At 34.6% G+C, this 22,847-nt stretch overlaps 1 protein-coding gene across 1 annotated transcript; it reads left to right on the top strand.

Moving 5' to 3' along the window:
* The first annotated feature begins 76 nt into the window (after positions 1–76).
* On the top strand, positions 77–21,944 carry LOC124353785. The gene is given in 8 exon segments (XM_046803781.1): positions 77–210; positions 5,895–6,085; positions 7,738–7,911; positions 9,152–9,353; positions 12,210–12,468; positions 12,470–12,504; positions 15,650–15,906; positions 18,681–21,944. Coding segments are annotated over 7 exon segments (3,792 nt in total). The 5' UTR covers positions 77–210; positions 5,895–5,898; the 3' UTR covers positions 21,359–21,944.
* The last annotated feature ends 903 nt before the right edge of the window (positions 21,945–22,847 follow it).

Below are 22,847 nucleotides of genomic sequence, written 5' to 3'. Positions count from 1 at the left end.
ACCATGACTAGCGCTTCTTTCGGTTTCGTGCCAAACTAGCACTCATGACCAAAGAAGAAGAAGGTATGAAACATGACAACAGTTACCATATTATATACGTGAGTTAACCGAAAAACCGGGCCTATCCTGAACTAACCAAGCGTCAAGATAACGTAAGTCGAGGAGAGCAAGATTGTAGAGGCTTGACGCGAGATTCAAGGATTTTAAATGGTAATTATGACATTCAACTCATTAACATTCACAATTTGTCATTACGCTTTTGGAAAATGTAGGACGGGTCAGTAATTTGTCTATAATATCTTTTGTAAAGTAAGGTTAACTTGAGTGACTTTTAATTATTACTAGGTCTAAGCCCATTAGATGTATGCAATGTGCACGGAAATTTATCTTGGTTTTTACTTTATAGCGTATTTATTGCACTAAACATTAATTTGACATACGTTAAAATAAACTATATAGTGTAGTTTGGTGGGACTAAACATTACAAAGCTAAGAGGATACCTAGGCTTAAATTCGAGTCAATTTGATTATTTTTATTACCTTTAGACATTTATATTTCCAGTTGGCATTGAAATTCAACATATTTAATTGAACAACAGTAATAAGAACAAGTAAAAGTGTTAAAGACTAAATAAATGTACTACAAGACTATCCTTAGTACAGGTTACATGTGCTCCTGAAAAGACAAGATTCATATGGTTTGTGTCTCAAGCTCAGACTAAAATTCTGATGCTTTTAGACTGTTTACTACCAGCCATTCTTTTAATGGGTAACAGTGAAATTAACAGACAGAGTTGTCAATCATAATTTTAATGTATTATGCCCGTCAACAAAACTTTTTATGGTTTTAGGGGATGGAAATCACAATATTTATTAATATTAGAAACAGAAATGTTATTTTGTGTTTATGTTTTGTGCACTATGCTTCTGTAATGTATATATTCAGTTTTATATGTGCCTTTTAACTTTAAACGGTATCAGTGGTCAGTACAGTTTAGTACAGCATTAAACAACTGTTCCATGGTGTTATATGGGCCTACCTATATTGTTATAGGGATACAATAAGCAGACAAGGTTTTTTTATATAGATATTGACTTGTATCACCTATAATCACTTTTTCATATAGTAAACATATTTTCTTTTATGAATAATAACAGACAGTCAAAAGCTCGTGGAAGACCGTAAAATGAAGTTTAAAAAGTGGCATATCAGCCAACCTGCTTGCAGATCATCTCTGTGTGTGTGTGTGTGTATTTGTGCAGAAGAGAAGTACGGTTTTCTAGAGAAGATGCTTCAACAACTTCTCGAAAACTGTTAATCATTGCTACACAGGAGAAAACATATAAATAATACGCATATCTCTTATTTCCTGTTATAAATGTATTTGTGTTGTTATCATTTCATTTTTATTTATGAGTTTTTCATATTTCCAGTTCTAATCGTTTGTTTGACCGTAAGAGCTCATTTATTATTTATAAGATTATTACTATGTGCATTATAATAGTTATTTTAATTTCAAATATGATTGTAATTATGGCTATAGCTATGTTGATATGATTTATAAACGTTTATTAGATAAATGAATATTAAGTATCGATGATTGTACTAATCAATATAAAAAACCGGGTCCGCTTATTGTACTCTACCCTTGTTATATGCCTAAATTATACCTATATTGTTGTTATATACCTATATTGAGCCCTCACCGCCTTGTGGAAAACCATGGTATCCATTACTCAACTACTGTGCCTATCCCTAATATTATAATTTACTTTGGAAAATTATGTACCTACAGTATTTCTTAAGTGTGGATTAATTTATATTTCCAGTTGGCATTGAAATTCAACATATTTAATTGAACAACAGTAATAAGAACAAGTAAAAGTGTTAAAGACTAAATCCATTTTAATTTACCATTTGCTTTCAGAGTGAGCATATGAGTTTGTTGTTTGATGTTTCAAATCAGAAAACTGATATTTTAATGTGATCGGAATTTATACCAAATGGTTTATAGGTACGTTGTATGTAGGCCTACACATGCGAAATTAGGAAGTTGTGGTTAGGATTGTTTTACTCATTTATTAAATTAAATTAGTATTTGATTTTACATTATTTATTACGCTGTAGAAAGTAAGGGTCCACACACTGTATGTGCCAAAAGTAATTTTTAACCTTTCTCTTAACCCTTGAGCCTCAACAAGTCATCTGTCAGACAATGGCAGCCATTTCACTTTTCCCCTACTACCCAACTGTACTCGATTCAACCCCTCCTGCCCACTTTCTGCAGTTGGCCTTGAGATGATTGCGTAAGTGGGTTGTGCAGTGTTTTGCCCAGTGTTTCTATCTTTTTATAGGCTGTGTCGCTTCACGAACTGTTGGGAGTGCCATTTGAATATTTTGTGTATTACATAGTAATGGGAAAATGAGATACGGTGTATTCAAAAGCACTCTTCAAATAAGAACTTAATAAAAAAAAAATTTGTTATCTGCTACTTCAGTCCCATCTGAAGATTCTTTTCTACTGCAGGTCTTGTCACCAATGATCACAGAAATAGAAGCTAAAAACCTCAATCATATTTTGTTTTCACTCAACAACATGAAATAAACAATAATTTTTTTCTTTATTGTTTACGAATGCATTTATTTATAGAATAGTTGTACAATTAACTTATACATTTTGTCAAGTTTGAAAACTTATAATTATTTATTCAAATTAAAAATCTCCCCTTAATTAATCTTTTCAGAATCCACATACAGAAACTGAATAAAACGTGTACGTTGCTTATTAAAGTCTACCCTATTTGAATACTATTTCATTGAACAAATACTGTAGTTCTAGGTTTGAATTCAGTTCTTCCAGAAAAATTTTATTCATTTCAAAAGTATTTTAATTCATTTTGAGGTATTCGAATTTGTGAATATTCGGGCTGTTTGAATACTATTTGATTCTCCTATCGCTAGTATTATACTGTCTGTTGTAAGAGGTAATCTATGGCTCATTTAACTATTTAATAAAACTTTAAGGAGAGAAACCTTTCTTTCTTTCAAGGTGTAACTTTGCAAGAAATTGCACAATGAGGGTGTCAAACCTTGGTTGGAAACCACATGCAATCAGTTTTTGACCCACCCTTTATAACAGTTTTATTAATAGCATATACATTATTAAATATCAGCCATTTTACATTGTGAGGATTCAGGTGTTTAACAAGAATACCCATAAGTCCAATAAGGAGGTTGGGGTAGGAAAATTTTATAATTTTGCCCATTCAAGAAGCGATAGATGACCAATTACTTTTGTGAATGATGCTCCAAGGTAATGTGCAATCATTAAGGACAATGGTGGTTTGAGTGTGTCTGAATAGAGTAATATTCTTTAAAATAAGTTATTTTCCATGTTAGGTTTCGTTTTTGTGCAAGAAAAAATAAATATTTTAAAATGTATTTGCCTTTTGGTTATGTAAACTGAAAGTAGTCTCACAGGCGAAGTGTTAAGAATAACATAATTTCAAACAGTGTTGGTACTCAATAATCAAACTGTGTTGAACACTCTGACATTGATCTTGGTGTCATGGTAGTGGGTCGGCCAGAAATTCCTAACGGTAATCATTACAAATAATATTGTTCTTTTGTTCCTATTGTCTTTATACCTGCATGGCTTCTCAAAAATTGTGTTCACTTTACGCAGTTTCTTGGTCAAATCATATCCTTTTAGTTATATGTATGTCAGGCAATGTGAATATCTTCTCTATATTCACTAAAGTTCTGAGATACAGTCAGATAAAGGTACTTTCTTCAGGAGTAATCACATTATTGTCTAGACCCATTAGTGAAACTGCAAGATTTTCTTTGAACATTGTGATTGATATATGCAGCGTTTATTCAACACATTAATATTATCTGGAGGCCACTATTTTTGGAAGAGTATTTCTTACTGGGGACCTAAAAACTAAATTATTAGAAAGAACAGCCTTTACTTCACTTACTGTGATTGTTACATGTTATTATAACGATTGATTCTTGTTTTCTGCCTTCTAAAAAGAAGTGATGTTAAAAGTATGAACAAAAGCTTTTTTATTTATTTTTTTACAATATATACTTCTTATACAGAGAATAATACATGTTACAGGACAGAGTGTGCCGTTTGAATCCAACCGAATGGGTTCACCTTTTTGAAGATCATGTTTATGTTGGCCCATAGATCATATTAGGAATGAGATATATAACTCCTCCTCAATACCACTAGAACGTTTCGTATCTTCTCTTTTAAGGGTACGAATACACAGACAGTGGCTTGACATGATCTGTGTACTTAATTCTATGCAAACTGAATTTGATAGTTTCGTGTCCCATCACTGTCTGTGTTCTCATACTGTAATATAAAATATAAGTACGAGGGGGTACCCAAAAAAAACCGGAATTATTTTATAAAAATTATATATTATCAAATTTTTTACAATACGACCTTATCTCCTTCAAAATAATCTCCATTACAACTAATACACTTGTCCCAACGGTATTTCCATTGATCAAAACATTTTTTGTAGTCATCTTTAGAAATGGCTGCAAGCTCGAGCTTCGTTTTTTTCTTAACCTCTTCAATGCTGTCAAATCGTTGACCTTTCAAGCCTCTTTTCATGTGTGGAAATAAAAAAAAGTCGCATGGAGCGAGGTCAGGCGAGTAAGGTGCGTGGGGCAGCGGAACCATGCCGTTTTTGGCTAAAAACTGCCTAACTGAGATGGCTGTGTGTGCCGGTGCGTTGTCGTGGTGGAAGAACCAGTCTCCAGTCTGCCACAAATCGGGTCTTTTCTGGCGAACACTGTTGCGCAATCTTCTTAAAATCTCCAAATAAAATGTTTGGTTGACAGTCTGACCTGGAGGAACAAACTCAGAATGAACAATGCCTTTAGCATCAAAAAAGCAAATCAACATGGTTTTGATGTTTGATTTGACTTGCCGACATTTTTTTGGACGAGGTGAAGATGGCGACTTCCATTGGCTTGACTGTTGCTTTGTTTCTGGGTCATAACCATAGCACCATGACTCATCACCAGTAATTACCTTTTCCAGAAAATCGGGATCATTTTCGAGAAGTTCTTGCAGAAGGCGGCAAGTTTCAACTCGATGTGCCTTTTGATGGTCAGTCAGAAGTCGAGGAACAAATTTGGCAGCAACCCTTTTCAGTCCTAAATCTCCTGTTAAAATTCGCTGAACCGAGCTCCAAGTTAACCCACTACTCTCTGATAGTTCCTCAATTGTCTGTCGACGGTCGGTGAGCACAAGTTCACGAATTTTCTCAACATTTTCGTCCGTTCAAGAGGTTGATGGATGTCCAGAACGAGGTTTGTCTTCAATCAACATGTCGCCATTTTTAAATCGAGCGAACCACTCGTAGACCTGAGTTTTCCCCATAGCATCATCTTTGTAAGCTGTATTCAACATTAAAATAGTTTCTGCAGCATTTTTACCAAGTAAAAAACAAAATTTCACAGCTGCACGTTGTTCACTTAAACTTGCCATGACAAAAAACGAAACAAGAACAAAAGAGGGTTAGCGAAAACAGTCACTACGAACGAACAGAATGCACTAGGACAACGGAACTGGGGTCACTGAGCTCGCAATGGGTTGCGCGACACACGCCTAGCGGCAGGAATGTGTACTACACGCTGCCGGCTGCCAGCAATTCAATTCCGGTTACTTTTGGGTACCCCCTCGTATATACATTTATTAGGGTGTGTGTATGCTGTACGGAAACATCCAGTTAGGCTATGCTAGATAACTTAAATTGAGTTTAAGTTATGTTCGTATTATTTAAAATAAATCTAAACAAATTCAATCCAAGTAAATGGGCTTAACACAAGCACCAATTTAATTAATTTTCCTTTTGTTTTCTAGGAAGATGGTTGAGCATAAAGCTCAAGATGTTGGTGCTAAATCCCGGACAGAAGATGTTCAAGTTATTGATGACATTGATTTCAAATCAATGTTGTTACCTAAACCAATTGTGGAAGGCCTAAAGAAATCTGGGTACATCAAACCATCACCAGTACAAAGAAAGGCTTTACCTTTAGTCAGATGTGGGCTAGGTAACTGGAAACCTCTACAAGTTATAACTATATATGTAGCATTTAATATAATCTAACATTTGTTCTATGAGTGTTCTTAAAGCAGCTATTTAAAAATTTGAACTGATCTTATAAAAAGAAAAGTAGTCTTAGAGCAGTCATGAGTGTATTTAATCCTGCTTAATATTAGCTAATAAGAAATTAACCCTCTCCTGGTCATTTTTCCTATTCTGGTTCTGTTTGGCGTTATTATGGTTTAGATGGGGGTTTAAGTCATAAAAACGTTATGCCACAAACTGTGAATGTCCTTACTACCTCCAAATTAACTACTACAGATGAGTGTTGCTTTAATATATCATGTACAATAATATCAGCACAAAGATCTATCAAAATGGAAAGGCAGTCATTGCCATATAAGTGGTCAAGAATCTTTAAATCTACCATTTAATCTTGAAATTGCAAAGCTGTTGACGTCATTATAACTGGTTCCTAACCAGTTTTAAACTTTGATTTTAAAACACTTTACAATATTTCTACTCACAAAAATAGCAGAGCTGCCTATTAATAGTGTCTATTAATGCAACTGCCTTCTTTCCATAAAAACAATAATAATCTTCATTCTGTTGAGACAATTAACAATGGCATTGCATATGTCAACAGAGAAAGATAAGGAAATACATAAATTAAATGGTGTTTGTCAACATAAAAACATACAATTCCCTTGTGTATCAGAATCTGGGAGGTTTCATGTTGGTAATGTTTTAAAATTTTAAGAATTTTCATCCCAGCGACTCATCATAAACTCATCAACCCTTTCGACACTGAGAGTTGTTTGAGACTAGCTTTGAATTTTTTTGAAGTCATTATGTTGTTTAATATCATCAGGGAGCCTATTGATTACTTTGACACCAACTTGAGATGGCAAGCGTTTAGAAGCTGCGTTCTGTATTGTTCGATTGGAAAGTTTTCTCTGCCTCTTGTTCTGTACTGGTGGACATCCCTGCTCTGTACAATTTGAGTGGTTGTTACAATGTTCACTTTACTGTTTTAGAGCATTTAGATATGAGTCAACTGTTTCACTAGGTTTTTGTTTTCTCGAGGCTAATGAGTGCCTGGCAGATATTTCATTCTTAGGTTTTACAGAAATTGCTGTCACAGGCTTTATTGCATTTTCGTGGTTTTCACACTCACTTACAAAACAACTCATGTAGTTGATAAGTAAGTGATGTTTTTGAGACACAGACGTGTTGTTTACAGAACCAATGAAAGTTTTTAACTAGTGGGTCCACTGTTGAGTTGCATCTAAAGAGTTAGGATCTTTATCAAATTTGTCCGGTTTCAATAATTTTATATCCATGCTTGAGTAAAATAAAGAGTAATTAAGATGAGTAAATTGTAATAAAACAGTCTGAACAACCTAATATGTGGGCTTTATTCATTTTACAATTTAGGTACATCCAAGCACAGTTTAAAGAATGTAAACAAGACAAATCAACAAAACAATATAACATGTGATAGATACTAAATGTCAGTTTTACATATGGTTTTAACACAGCTTTAAATCTCTTTGACAGTACTGTAGTGTCAGCTCGAGTGATCATAGCACACTCTGCAGTCAATGTTAAATGATGGGGCATTTTATTAAGTGGATAGTTGTGTGTTTTCTGTTACAGATCTGATTATCCAGGCAAAGGCAGGTACAGGAAAGACATGCGTATTCACCATAGCAGCTTTAGAGTTACTGCAATCGACTGTACCACGGTTACAAGCTATCATATTGGCCCCTACACGTGAGATCGCCCAGCAGATCACTGAAGTCATTACGGCTATTGGACAGGAAATTCCTGGTAGGTGATGTGTTGTAAGGTTTCTCAAATTAATTGTGAGAAAATGGATTATGCTGAAATAGTAAACTAAATGGTTTCTTCACAAAACCATTTGAAAAAATGTTGCAATTAATTTTAAGTAGGTACTGAGTGTACCTGAATCCGTGCAGTGGAGCTTGATTCTCAAGTTTTTCAAATTTAAATGTATAAATATATGTAAGGTGCACATTATTTTAAACTACTTTTTAAATGGACAGATGTTTCCGTCGAATTCCTTTCATTAAATTAATTAGTTGCTGACTACCTCAATTACTTATCACTATAGGAAAATACATATGAAACTCAGAGTCACAGTTTTATAACTTTTGTTTTCTTTCGTTAATACAAAAAAATATAACAATAAAAATACTAAAACTCGTTTATAGTTATTAAATTACATTATTATTTTAATGTATTTCATTTTATCCTTCTGAAATAATAATAAACTTATATCGATAGCGACTAACTATTAAGTTCAAAATCAAATACATTAAAACTTAGCTTAATACTGCGTGAAGTCACTGGAGCCAGATTTCTTGATAAGGCAATCATAATAAATCCCACATGTGAATGATCACAATTACGAAGTGACGACACTGTTGATTAAGGATAGTTCATTTTACCAATCAAATAATATCGAGACTACTCAATTCGCCTTAGTTGTTCTATTATTTTTAAGTCAAAGTTCCGGCACACTACACTTCCCAGTTTCCACTTAAAATTTGTATTTGGGTAATCGAACTTACTTCGTGTCCTCCGTAACACATGAAAATAAATTATATATATATATGGAAACTTTAACTTGCTGAAGAGAAGGGCTTATTTTAGGTCCCTGAGATAAAGTGAACCCTAGAAGATGATCAAAACAAAACAGTAGATAGATTTTAGTAGTCCCTGAAATCAAAACAATTAGTGTACCCTAGAAGATAGTTTTCAAGGTAAACCTGCTGATTTTTGTATCAACTAGTAATGATTCAATTAACTTAATTTAATAAGTCTATCAACTAGGGCTTTCAGCCCTATTAATTCAAACATGGTTTAAACAATTAGTTGGCAAAAAACTGTAATTTGTATTTCTATAAAGACATGGTTTTGTATATTTTTGTGGTACTATAATGCGACTAATGGTGGAGACACTAAGTTTAATAATTCTGAAATTGTTGCTTATAAATTAAAAATTTATCACCAAGTCAGATATTCTACAACAGTACTGTTGTTACAGGACTAAAGGCCTGCTGTTTTGTCGGGGGCTATCCTCTCAGCCTGGACACCAGCAAGGCAAGAGGCTGCCATATCGCGGTCGGTGCGCCTGGTCGTATGAAACATCTGCTTGAGAAGGGGATCCTCAATACTGAGCATGTGCGGCTCTTTGTGTTGGATGAGGCTGATAAGCTCATGGAGAAAGCTTTTGTTGAAGATATCAAGTGAGTGACCTGATATACAACCGTATGCAATTTGTGTTGATATGGGAAAAATATATCTGACGAAAAATGTCAGATTCTGCCCATAATTTGCTGTACCGGCATACATTTTTATCATACTGGCTAATTGTGTTGTGGGAGTAGTGCATACTATGGTACAGTTTTACCAAAATTATCGTACCGTGATAAACCCTGTACTTTTGGGCACCGCTTACAGATTAATATATTTAATCAACGTAAAAAGTGACCTGTTCATCAGGTAACTTTTGATATAATACGACTATATATAAATAGTATTTAGCATATTAATTCTTCAATTGTAGTATAATTATCTTATGTAAATGTTTCCTGAAGAATCATCTTATCTAAATGTGGTACAAATAGAAAATATTACTGTGTATACAAGATTAGTATAATTTTTATGCAATATTGAATTTTTCCCAGCCTACTTTATTTATTACTTGCTTATTGCAATGTAATTTTAAACTCAAATACTAATTTAACAACAATGATTTAAGCACTTATATCATTTATCAGTAGTACAGTATAACATGAGCTGTATTAATTATAAGATATATATATATATATATATATATATATATATATATATATATATAGCTATAATACTTTATTTATTTTTACCATATTATAGTTACTAGTTCACATTTTAATATAATAACTTTGGATTAATACTGAGTTCACTGATTACCACTCCATTTAAAAAAATTCTTATTTTTTATGGTTTCAAAAGACAATTTTAAGAAACGTGTGTATTAATTAATTATTAATACGCATTGATGGCGCTGGACTCTTTTGTACTCAAATCCAAAATTGTCTGGGATTCCTATTAAGTCTTTTCCTCCCTTGCCAGAATCAACAATGTGACTGTTTGTTGGGTTCCTAGTCATGGGGGTATTCCTGGGAATGAAAGAGCTGATGCCCTGGCCAACCGGGGTTCAGCGTCAAATATGACGGGTCCTCAACCCTTCTGCGGTGTTCCAATGTGTGAATCCTTTGGGGCTGTCGCGAAATGGATTCACGCTGAACATGAGAGAAGGCGGAGGTTGCATCCAGGCATGAGAATGAGCAGAATGGTACTACAGTCGCCTCTCTCCAGAGTGTCGTCGGATCTTCTCTCACTAAATAGATCGCTGTCCTCTCAGGTTATGGGTCTGATCACAGGACATGGTCACCTGAGGAAGCAACTTCACAGAGTCAGTATCCTTCAGGAGGATGAGCTCTGTAGAATATGTTATGAGCAGGATGAAACTGCCGAACACTTGCTCTTTGATTGCCTTTCAATAGCTAGGGAGTGGTATGCCATCTTTGGTAGTTTGGACAAGGGTAATGAATTTCCCCAGGAGGACCTGATAGGTTGTTTTTGCTTAAGTGCATGGCAGTAAGCTGCCCTATAGAAGAAGAATTAATTATTTTGTTTTGAGTGGAAAAGCTTTTTATCACAATTATGTGATATGAACGGTCATCAAAAAACTTGAAGAAAAAGCGTCCAGATACTGGAAGAACGGCTCTTTCAATGTTTATTCTTTTCAAATTATAATTCTAAGAGCTTTATTTGACTATTTTTGCTACTTTGAATAAATCTTCCTCTATTTGGTTTGTTTGTTACTGTTTTTCTTACCCGGGACCTAAAAAACAAAATTATTAGAAAGAAAAGACTTTATTTGACTTACTGTGAAAATTACATATGATTATGACAATAGGTTCTTGTTTTCTGCATCCCAAAAGAAAGTGATACCAATGAAAAGTAGGCCACTCGGTCTCTTTCTACTAATTGTTACCTATATACGTAGGTTTAGATAAGGTAATCATAAAAATGTTACTATTAGTACCAAAGTTAAAGATAATCTTTATGACCACTCAAGTAATCTGAGGTTGAATTTGGCTACTATCTCGAGGGATGTTTCTTTTTTTGCCAGGAGTGTGGGGTGGTGCCCTCAACTGAAACCCACAACTGATGGCCAGGGGCATTTCCGATTGGTACTTTCCCTACCTCAGATCATGTCCCAGATCGTCTAACCTTTCCGATGTCAGATCACCCAGCACTTATGGTGGAAAAAGAAAAACATCCTTCAAAATAGTACCCAAATTCAAGCTCAGATTACATGAGCGCTCATTAACTTTTAATATTTACAAAACGTAAATATTTATATGTAAGTAGTATTTACCTTATTACAGGGTAAAGTCTTATTAACAAATAGTACATAGCGACAAGTCACCTCCTTTTCACCATTAATGCTTCTTTTTGAGAGGCTAAAAACTGCTTGTCATAATGACATTTAATTTTGACAGTAAGTCCAATAAAATTTGTTCTTTCTAATAATGTAGTTTTATTTTAGGTCCTGGTAATAAAAGCTCTTGAAAAAATAGTGGCCTCCAGATAATACCAGAGTAAAGTACCAAATTATCAAACTAAAACTATCAATATCTAATTAGTTGTATTGTGTCTTGCAATGTTATGTAAGTGATGGCATCTTAATTTAGTTTTTATGTATAAACAAATAACATGATCCGTAAAAACTATTTGTAATAAAATTACAATTTTTGCTATCTTTTTTTTTAAAAGAGTTACTTCATCAAACTTTGAGCAAAATACTTGTTACTTTTACCAAATACTAAACCAAATAAAATAGCTAATAATTATGCTGTTTCAACAGAAACTGTCAACAGTGAGTCCCACTGTGATCTAATAGTTAAACTTTGAAGTACATTGCATGAAACATTATATAGAGGACCTTTTTTCATTAATCGAGATAATGATGTATGTCTAGGCTTTGTATCAACCAAACAGAATTGTTATGTAAATCTATGCCAATGGGTTAAGCAGTATCGATGTTACAGTGTGATCTTCTCACATCTGCCAGAGAGTAAGCAAGTGCTGGCATGCAGTGCCACCTACACCAAAGACTTGATGGAGTTCCTGAGTTGTTACATGAACAGGGGACAGTATGTGACGCCTGAGCCTACCAGTGGTACCAATATGACTGTCCTCGTTGGCATCAGGCAGTATATCAGTGTTCTCACCCATCATGTTGACCGATTGGCACAACTTCAACTCAAAGAGAACCATCTGCTATATCTCTTACGGTCCATCTCGTTCAAACCAGTGCCTCGTCTTCTCCAACTTCCACACCAGGTAGGCTCTGGACCCCATCACTGTTGGCTTCACCATTAAAAATCTTAGCTGTGTAAAATATGTGTATCTTTATGTGTTTTTTTCAATCATTGGACCTTAGAAGATGCCTGCTGATTTTCCTACCAACTAGTAACAGTTTTAAATATTCTAGGTTCTTCTTGATCCTTCTCAAGAATGAACTCTTCCTCGTTGAAAAGCAAATTCCCCTGTGGTGAAAATATCATTAAGTCATGTATGTGCAGGACTTGGGCTAATAAAATAAAACCTTCCATATTGCATCTGTTGGTATAAACCTATCTTATCTCTCAGTTTTGTAATGGAGAATTCTTCCTGTCACACATTGAGCATCGTTTTACTTGACAGAATGTACAATGTAGTGGACTTGCTTTGTTATGTTAAGTCTAATGCTAAGATGTGTAATGTATTGATAGGGTGATTGGTGAAGTGGATTCAGTGGCTTTCTCATCATGTTTGCCGGAACTAAAGATATGGAGTCAAATAGCAATGGACTCCTGAATCAATATAGGATTGTATTTTTCAGAGAAAATTAATGTCCTACTGATAAGATAATCATATAGATATTTAATCATAAAATTTCAGTGCTCATTAACAAGATCCAGAACCTTGAATTCTCTTCTGAATATGTGACATTTATGTCTCTCCTCTCCCTCAACAGATTTTCAAATTACGCCAAATTTGGTCTTTTATTTTATATGTTTGCAAGTGTGTACAACTTGTTTTTGAATCGATCCAACAAATTCCTACTTCTGTCCAGCCTGAGACCTAAGCTTACTCAGTCAATACTCCATCTAACTCTACACTCATCTGCCAAAATTTAACTGGCCTCTTGCCTGTTGAATTTTGTTTAGAACAGGCTACTCTTTCAGAGAAGATGTCTTAGAGGTTTACTATGATCCACCAAACTGTCCAAGGTTTTTGTCATATGTTTGTCACATAGAGGTGCTGCTTGAAGTGACTACCTGACATCCTTTACTTGTCAGAGTATTTCTTAAAGTAGTTTCAAATAGCTTCATGACTACTGTCCGACCACTAGAAGGAAGATAGCAATGTATTAGGTATGGGGAGGTATTTCCAAGAATCGGGTCCGACCGTCTTACCTCCCCCTTCACTCCTTCTTCTCATTCTACTCACACTTCCTCGCACAACCCTCCACAGCATTCCTGCCACATTCTTTCTCCTGGCGGTTGGGTATTACATTGTTGTTGCAAGTGTTCCAGGCAGTCACATAAGTCGTTCTTGTGGACAACAATGGTGAGTTGATTGAGAAACCAGGGGGTTAGACCGGCTGTTTCAATCCTTTCTTTGCTGAGGTGGGTGTTTTGGCATTGAGCAATCTATTCTTTCTTCATGCACCTTCGACAGATTCACTTCATATCTTATTGTTTTCCTGCCACAGAGGAGAAGGTGATAAGGGTATTCTGTTTCCTGTCGGCTTTCAATTCCTGATGTGCTTCTGATTTGGTGAGGATAATATCCCCATAATGATTGATGGGCTTAACAGCATCATCTCCACCTGAGAGCTGTGCACTTTTCACTGGTTCTATCTTCATTGTTTCCACTGCTTTCATAGTGTCACTAGGACTCCTACCTATACTTTTGTCCGTGAGGGGCTTTTGGTCTCAAATTTTTAGTTTTATTTTTCGCTTTCCATTGATTTCTCACAATTAGCCAGGGAATATCCCTTCAGGGAGAGCTCTGCATGCCTGGAACAAGACTAAATACTCCAGTAAGTCGCCTGGTATGCTGGAGGCTCTGTTTGAGACACCATATGGGTGATGCCGTCCACTCTATTGGCACGGATCACCTCACACTGTAGTGTTGGGTTAAAATAACGGAAACAGAAAAAGGGAGGGGACATGAAGAGTGAAGGAAATTTGGAGGGAAAAAGGGAAGCATTATGATGAACCTGAATTTCGCTGGCTGGACTAACCAGCAAGGAATTTTTTATCCTCTCCTGAAGGTACAAGAAGAGGTGAGGAGGGACTGGACAGAAGTTTAAACACTACTAGATAATTCTAGTGTCGGAAGTAGAAGAAGGAGGCCTGTTAAAGTAAAAGTTAATTTATTTTCTTGAAATGGCCCTATTTCAGGAAAATAAATAAAAAATGATCTCCTTCGCTTGTCATAAGTGGAAGTAATGACATACTCAGCTCGGGTAACTCTATGGTCGCTGTCTATGTACTCATAAAGATTATGAATCCCTGGGGAGAGAGCCTTTGACTTGGTCAGTCACATTCTTTTACTGCGTAAGTGTGAGGTTTTTGGTCTTAGGAGAGTAGTTTTTAAACTGGTTTCATTCGCACTTGTTGTTGGTCGCCGTCAGCTTGTTGCATGGTCCCATGCGTTGATAACGGATGTCTGGTGCCGTTATTGGGAGAAAAACTAATACTGTCTGGAGTTCCTCAGAGATCCATATTGGGGCCTACTCTCTTTTATGCTGTTATTAAATTACATATTGTTTACAATTGTGCCAAACTAAGTTTATATGCAGACTAATAGACCTTTGCCTATTTATAATCCATATCCCACTTTGACAGAATTTTTTTAGAGAGGAGCTTACTGCTTTACCAACAACTCTGTAATTACCAACAAACTGAAAAACCAAGATGGTTAATTTTTACATTCGTTCTCCTAATACACATTTTTAAGATTCTCGTTTTAGACACAAAATTCACACCAAACTTAAAAATTAGCTTCCTTGGCTTGGCTATGGAAACCTAACCTATCCAAAATAGGTTAAGGATACAAATATTGACCTTCAAGAGCGCTTATGATCCTAGAGAGAATAAGGCTGACTTTTAAAAAGGAAATCCTGTCTCTTGTTTTCTAATTTTAAGAAAAGGAACTAAAAGAGAGTGTGTTTTTCTCATAAAAACTTTATTTTTAGGATAGCATTCAAGTTATGATGAAGTACAAAATATAATCATGAGGTTAATCCTACAGGACATGGAATTCTTGTTTGATACCTGTGTCTGAAGAAACTGCAACTGCCCATTCTATTAAGTCAAGTTATGCTATATCGGGGGATTTTAAGTATAATTTTGTATCTTAAAAACAGTATTTGTATTTGTTAATTAAAACCCTTTAAATCCAGTAAAAATATTATATGTTGATGAATGTGTAGGGCGGTCAGTGTGTGCAACATGTTGCGTGGCCAGGGTTGGAGTGCAGAGTGGATTGCAGGCCGGCAAGAACAAGCTGACCGGGTGATTGCACTATCACAGTTGAGGGAGCAGAAAGTGCGTGTGTTAGTCACAACAGATCTGACTGCCAGAGGTATTGACATAGAGAACGTCAATTTGATCATCAACCTTGATGTGCCGCTTGACTATCAGACATATCTCCATCGCATGGGCCGAGCTGGCCGGTATGGATCTCATGGTATGTATATAGAGTGAAACAGTGGTTTCAAAACTGTTTACATTGGATCAATCTGGAACAATGCTCATCATTGGAAATATAGATTTAATTTTGTAAAGTAGTTTTAATAATCTAGAAAACATTTTCAGCATTTTACTAAGATATTTGTGGTCTTTGTACAAAGTCGGACGAATTCGTTGCATCTGTGGCTGTTAGCAACTAAAATTTGATTGTCCTTACCGAGACCAGGCTCTCTTCTAACCACCCTAATGATTCTTTTCCCCCAAAAGGTTACTTTGTCTATAGAGCCGACAGAGATTATGTTGATAATTGCAGGTGGGGGTGGTTTTGCTCTTCTTGCTGTGCAAGACAAGCTTGTTAGCTGCAGAAGATCTCGTCTTCAAGTTGCCCCAGAGTGTCCCTGGCAAGAAAAATGTTTCGATCTCTGGTAGTTATTGTTCACTTTCTGAACTCCCCATATTTTAGAGGTTTATGTGGAGAAAAAGCTAAGATCAGCAATTTTTTCTCCAGTGATATGAAAATCACTCATTAGTCACAAAAATGATGACTCTATACCATTTTGAGAATGCGGTAACTGTAGTTACCGCTAGCTCCTGGGTACAGTTTTCCTTGCCAGCTGGTAACTCTAGTTACCGCTCGCACTAGGGAACACCCTTTTATGGCAGTGGGAATATTCCCAATGAATACATCGTAGCTAAGTAAACTGTATTTTATTCGTTTTAGACAAACAAACAATATTTATACGTGAACCAAGACAAATGTAAAAGTTTATACAAATGTGAAAAAGTGTACTCAAGTGGGTACTTGTGGGTTGCCTTAACAATTCCCTCTAAAAAACTATTCACGAGCAATGTGAAAAAACTAATTGGATTTTTCATTTGTCAAAGGAACTAAAGATCTTTCCTGTCTAGTAAAGAGAATATCTTTCATTCCAATCCGGTTGTGAGTGCTCCATTGGGTTGTGTTGGTCTTGTAATCAGGATCCTCAACTTCCATGTCTGTCTGGTACTCCGTATCATCCATGTTGTCATCCTCATCATCTGAACTCAATACTGGCCCTATTGTACGCCTAGAACTTGGTTATTGTACACCACTTAGTCCCGGGGAAGATCCATTTAGTTACACAATCACTTACTACTAAAAAACCTGAAAAAAATGAACCTAACAACTATTCAATTTTCTCCTGCCTCAGAAAAATGTCAAGGCTGAGCTAGTAAAGTCTATCTAACCAACTCTATGGTTGGAATTATGTGAACTACTATGGGTTTAGGAGGAATTCTACTTCTGTCCCTGCACAGACTGTTAACCCTCCGACTGATAATAAGAAACTCCCAGAATGATACATTGGTTTTTGTCTCTGTGCAGTATATTTTCGGGTATTTAAAAAAATATGTGCTAAATTCTAAGTAATAAATGTTACATATAATTTTTTTGTTAGAAACCAGAGAAAATTTTAAAATAATACAAATATGTACTTACTAGAGTATTGTTTTTATTTTTACATAAATTGAAAAATGTGTATTGTAAATCTTTTGTTTTCTAAGTTTCACTTCATTTAACTTTCACATGGCTTGAGATAATAAGATACTGTAAACTTACAAAATATACACAGTTTTGTAGTGAACAAAAATATAACATATATACACTTATTTACACAACACAAAAGTTTTTTGGTAAAAATGTAAAGTATGTACAACTTTACGCATATCCATATTGGTATTTGATGAATTTTTTGGGCAATATGAGATAATGATGAATTGTTTTCACTGTCACTATCAATTTTCACAACTCAACTCACATTCTACCTGTTTATAATCATCCAGACTACCTGACTACAAATCTGACAAAGAAATATCATCATGCACTGTATTTGCCGATATGTCACTTCATCAGAACTAATATTTTCATCATCCAATAGTTCACTTATATCATTTGAACAATGAGGATTGCCCATTTCACAACATAGCAATAAGTTATAAACAGTTAGCCTACTTAATAACCTAGCAACAAAGATCGTCAAGACCATGCAGCACATCACCAGCTGCATAGTCCATCAGCTGTATACAGCATTTGGATCAATATCAACTGACGAGTAATATTATAAATATAAACTATATAAAATTAATTGCTATTTTATGAGTGGAGGATTCAACTGGTGCAAGTTCTGTGCATTTATAACATTAACGGTTTTTGTGTAATAATAGGGGAAAGTCGACCTTCGGCTGTACCATCTTTAACAGTTCACAAGCGGTATTGATGAATGTCTGTGCAGTCGGCCATCAGTTGGAGGGTTAATGGCCAGGTCATATCTGTCCAAAGTTGCTTTGTCCCAGATTCAGGGAGTATTCTTCTCAGTGTATCTCAACCCTCAACCTGTTGATGCGAGTACATAGTGGAAGAGGAATTGTACCTTGGTACCAGTGTTGGTTAGAAAATGTTGTGAGCAGGAGTTATGAATATTATCTCAATTTAGTTGGATGCTTTACTAAGGATGCTTTTAGAGATCTTTTACCAAGGATGACTATCCAGTGTCGGATTTCTAAAGTAATCTAATGCATTATGTGTTGTTTTTAGTAGGGCCTGCTATAACTCGACTTCTGATTTGTTTAACATAGGTCAAGCATTCAATAAGTATTTCTGCTGTAAACACTAAGTTAATATGGTTTTTGTTTAAAAGAGTTCATTTAACTGAAGTAGTATTATAAAGCACTCATTAAAAAAATTATATATACACTCTTGAGCAGTTTTTAAAGGAAAATGTATTTTTGTTTCAGGCATGGTGATAACAGTATTGTCCTCTGAAAAAGAATTGGCTCTACTCCAACGGCATTTGGGAGCAATTGGAGGGATATCACAGTCAGTGAGCAAAATTCCTGAAGATTTAAGGAGTATTGATTTGTGGACAACTTCAGAAAGTGATTTTGAAAAAGTGTATGGTGTCATTGAATCTAAGGAACATAGTTCTCAGAAGAAAGATATTTGTAAAGACCCTAAAGGAATTGATAAAAGTACACCATTAAAAGAAATTGTAAAAGCCTCAGATAAAGTTAAGGAAGAGAGTAATAAATCAGAATGTTCGACTGATACTGATGAGAAATTTTCTGGAGAAAGTACTGCTACTTTAAGTGACGACTCTTTTATATATGTTCCTAAAAGTTCTGACATGTATATAAATGGTAAAGACAGCGATAAGAAGTCTGAAGAGTCAACAGTTGTTGATGAAAAATCATCCCATAAAAATAGTGATGAAAGTGATGTGATACTTACATGTGATAAACAAAATGTACCTGCAAATAATGATTGTTCCTGTAATATGTTTAAAGTACAACTGACGGACATTGAAGTGGGATCTGAGCCTTCAGTATTTTGTGCTATAAAATCAGAAGAGCATTGGGACCCAGTTTATTCTTTTTTGGTTCACGAGAATGAAATACCTCTGAACACTCCTCAAATTGTACTAGATTCTAAATTCTATAGGCTTAAGACTTTGCAGCAGTTCTCTTTGGATAGTTTTGATGTGAACAATAGTGATTTTCAGTTAGTTAATTTTGAAAAAAGTTGTAAAACAATAACAAATTATAGTTTTGAAGAAATAGACTCTGTACTTAATGATGGAGCAATTAATCTGAACACTTATCCTATCCCTGAAGATCATGTAGAAATCTTAAGTTTTAGTGAAATTGGAGATTTCCTAGACAATTGTGATAATGAAGCCAAATCGTGCCTAGACATTGAAAATAGTGAAAAAATTAATCAAGTGTTAAGCAAATACGAAAATAGCAGGAAAAAGGTAGAGAACTGTGTTAAATGCTTTAACTGCTATGATATTATTGGTTGGATGGCTGTGGATGAAAAATTTGATATGTTGGAAAAATTAAAGAACAAGTCACACCAAGTTTTTGCACTTATCCTTGTAAAGTGCCATTTCGGAAACGATCATCTTAAGGTAATATTTTCTAGTGGAGATTCTAATAAAATTGAAATGAAAAAAACCGATAAGGTAAAAACATTCAATTTGAATCAATTGAATATAACACCACCGATTTCAATGGAAAATATTGTGAAACAATTTACACTAAACAAAAAACGTAAAGCAGATACTTATAATTTTACAAGTGCGACAGATGCACCAGAAAATAGTCCCAAAATAATCAAAAATGGATTTGGAAACGGAGAAAAATTTGTTAACACAAAGAAAAATGAAATAGAAAAAATCAGTTCTTCTAAACCTTTATTAAGAAATAATTGTTCTCTCAAAGTATATACAACATCATTTTCTAAAAGAAATAACATTGTTCTCGGCAAAAAGAATTCCTCCCAAGTTGGCGATGTTTCAAAGAAATCCAATCAAAAATCTAGGTCAAGTACTAAACAAAAACACGTACAGCCTTTAATTAAAAAAATGCCAGATAAAGTAAAACAGTCAACAGCCGAATTAAGACAAAAAACATATTCAAAGTCTGATACGAACAAAAGTGTAGCTTCACAATCTATTACAAAAAGTGAAACACTTGCACATAAAAAAGAAGCATCTAAACATACTGAAGTCCACAAGAGACAAGATGCAATGGATGTGAAGAAATCAAATGAAAAGATTGTTTTGAAATCAGGAAAAGAAATTTACCACAGTTTAGACCCTGAACAATCCGTAATTCAATGTGATGTTCAAAACAGATTTAAGTACACTTCTTCCACTGGAAGTGAGGATTCTCTCTCATACATTGATCTCTCACAGCCTCTTTTGAGATGGAATGAACTTCATGATTTTGCCGAGTCAGATTCTGAATCAAGTGAAGAATCTGATGTTCTTCAACACTCAGTACCTCCGAAAGTACAAGAGTCATCCTCAGATTCATCAGATTTACTGAGTGTAAAATCAGAAGTTAAGAAACAAAAAGAGTTCCAAGAGAAATTACTGAAACCAATGAAAGAACATTATAAATACGTGCGTAAAGTTACCAGCAAAGAAGTGTTTGATGATTGTGACTCTTTGGAGTCTGAGGAATATAATCATAATGGTTTTGAAACAGTTCCAGAACATCAAGACTTTGTTCAAGGTCTAGATAAAGACAGTACTAATATAAGCTCAAAAATCGAGCAATCAGGCCCCAAAAAATTTGGTAGTTATAAAAAAAGAACTAATGGTGAAGACAGTGTTCGTCCATGCGGCAGGATAAAATCTACAAACACTACTCGTACTTTAGCCAGGACCAATAATAAACGTGCTGGAAATACGCATCGAGGCAATTCCAACCAATATGAACAATGTAAAGACCATTGGGGTTATTCTTACCAAAGTGAGACTTCAAATAGTGAGCAAAGTCCTGAATTAGAGACATTGTCTGGAAATGACCTATTTTCAGAATGGTACTCTGCTTGGTATACTCAAGTTCGTAAAAGTGCTCGATATATTGAAGTTCATGAATACTTAACTGTGATGACTGACCCTTGAAAATGCTAATCACATCAATTGTTATTGAATTGTTTTTTGCAGCATTTATCTTACTTTATTTAAGTTATTACAAATGTTGATATAAGTAGTAATTTCAGGATATTAGTGGACATTTGTATTACTACAATCAAACGAAACTTGCATTATTACACTAGTTGTCAATTAGTCTTTTCGAATAATTTTAATTCAATTCGTATTGTTATGCTGTTAACTATTTAGTATGTATTTATATTTATATTTTATAGCAGTTTAATATTTTGTTAATGTGTGAATATTGTTAAATTATTGTGGAAGTGAGCAAATAGATTCAACTACTTGGCTATCTCTCTAATTCAATAATTAAAAGTTTAGATTTGTAATGCTTGCTAGAACAAACAAAGATTTAAACTTTGAATGTATTTTATACGTAGCTTCTTATGAAGTGGATTATAATAGGATATAAGTTATTTTTGATACTATGTGTGAGTAAAATGTAAAACCTTTCTGTATTTTGTTGAACTGTGAACAATATCCAGGAAAGGGAGTATATGCAGTTCAGCCATTGTAAATTATTTGGTTCACCAATAAAAAAGCATCTACAGCATTATTTGTATACTTGTTGTTATTGGGTATTTTACAAATTAAGATGTCAAGATAAAATTCTCTTCAGGGCGCCTTCCCTCTTTTTGGTAATAAATGTATCATGACACACAATCTATTTTGTATGTTTGTCCTAAAAATTTAAATAGAAGTATAACAATCAAGATTAAAAGTCATGTTAAACAGTTAAAATTAAAATATTTCAACATGAGAAGTTTGAAGGTGACACCAGCAGTACATAATAATAGTAGGCCTAGTGTGTTTTTCGTAGTTACATAACATCTGGGTCCTGAAATTTGTGAGCATATCCCATGTAAGAATAATGTGTCTGAGACCATTACTCTTAAAAAAATCTGTCAAAAACGATAGAAATGTAATGAATGTGGAAAAGGACAAAAAAATCAACTAAGAGCCCTTTGAATGGTTAAATTCACACATGCATAGTAACCAACAAAAACAAAGCTCTTTAGAGAATTATTAATGGTACATAAAATTGATTAATAGGTACTAATTATTGTACTTTAGATTAGAAGGAAGACAGATGCCCTAATCTAAGATATACCCTAAAATTTTAACCCATATTTTGTGAGATTTTTATGCTGAATGGTTGTGCAACTTTAGTAAGTTCAAGTTCACAATACTAGGAGGCCATTATCCTGTCATTGCAAATTATGCTACTTGTAAGAACTGAGCCAGAGGAGGTAAATTATTAATTATTAGAATTTTATTAATGCACATAACAACAAACCCTCCTCTAGAAACAAAATATTAACCAGACTATTGAAATATTTCAAAATAAATCCCTACCTTAGTTGATGTAGGTCTAGAAGCATTGTCACTTAGTTTAAAAGTTCTATACTAAATATGAAATAAAAAAGTTAGATCTCTCAAACTGACTGAAATCACAACT

The sequence above is a fragment of the Homalodisca vitripennis genome, chromosome 2, assembly GCF_021130785.1.
Source record: "Homalodisca vitripennis isolate AUS2020 chromosome 2, UT_GWSS_2.1, whole genome shotgun sequence".
In the NCBI taxonomy this organism is placed as follows: Eukaryota; Metazoa; Arthropoda; class Insecta; order Hemiptera; family Cicadellidae; genus Homalodisca; species Homalodisca vitripennis.
This window is presented reverse-complemented; position numbering and strand designations above follow the sequence as displayed.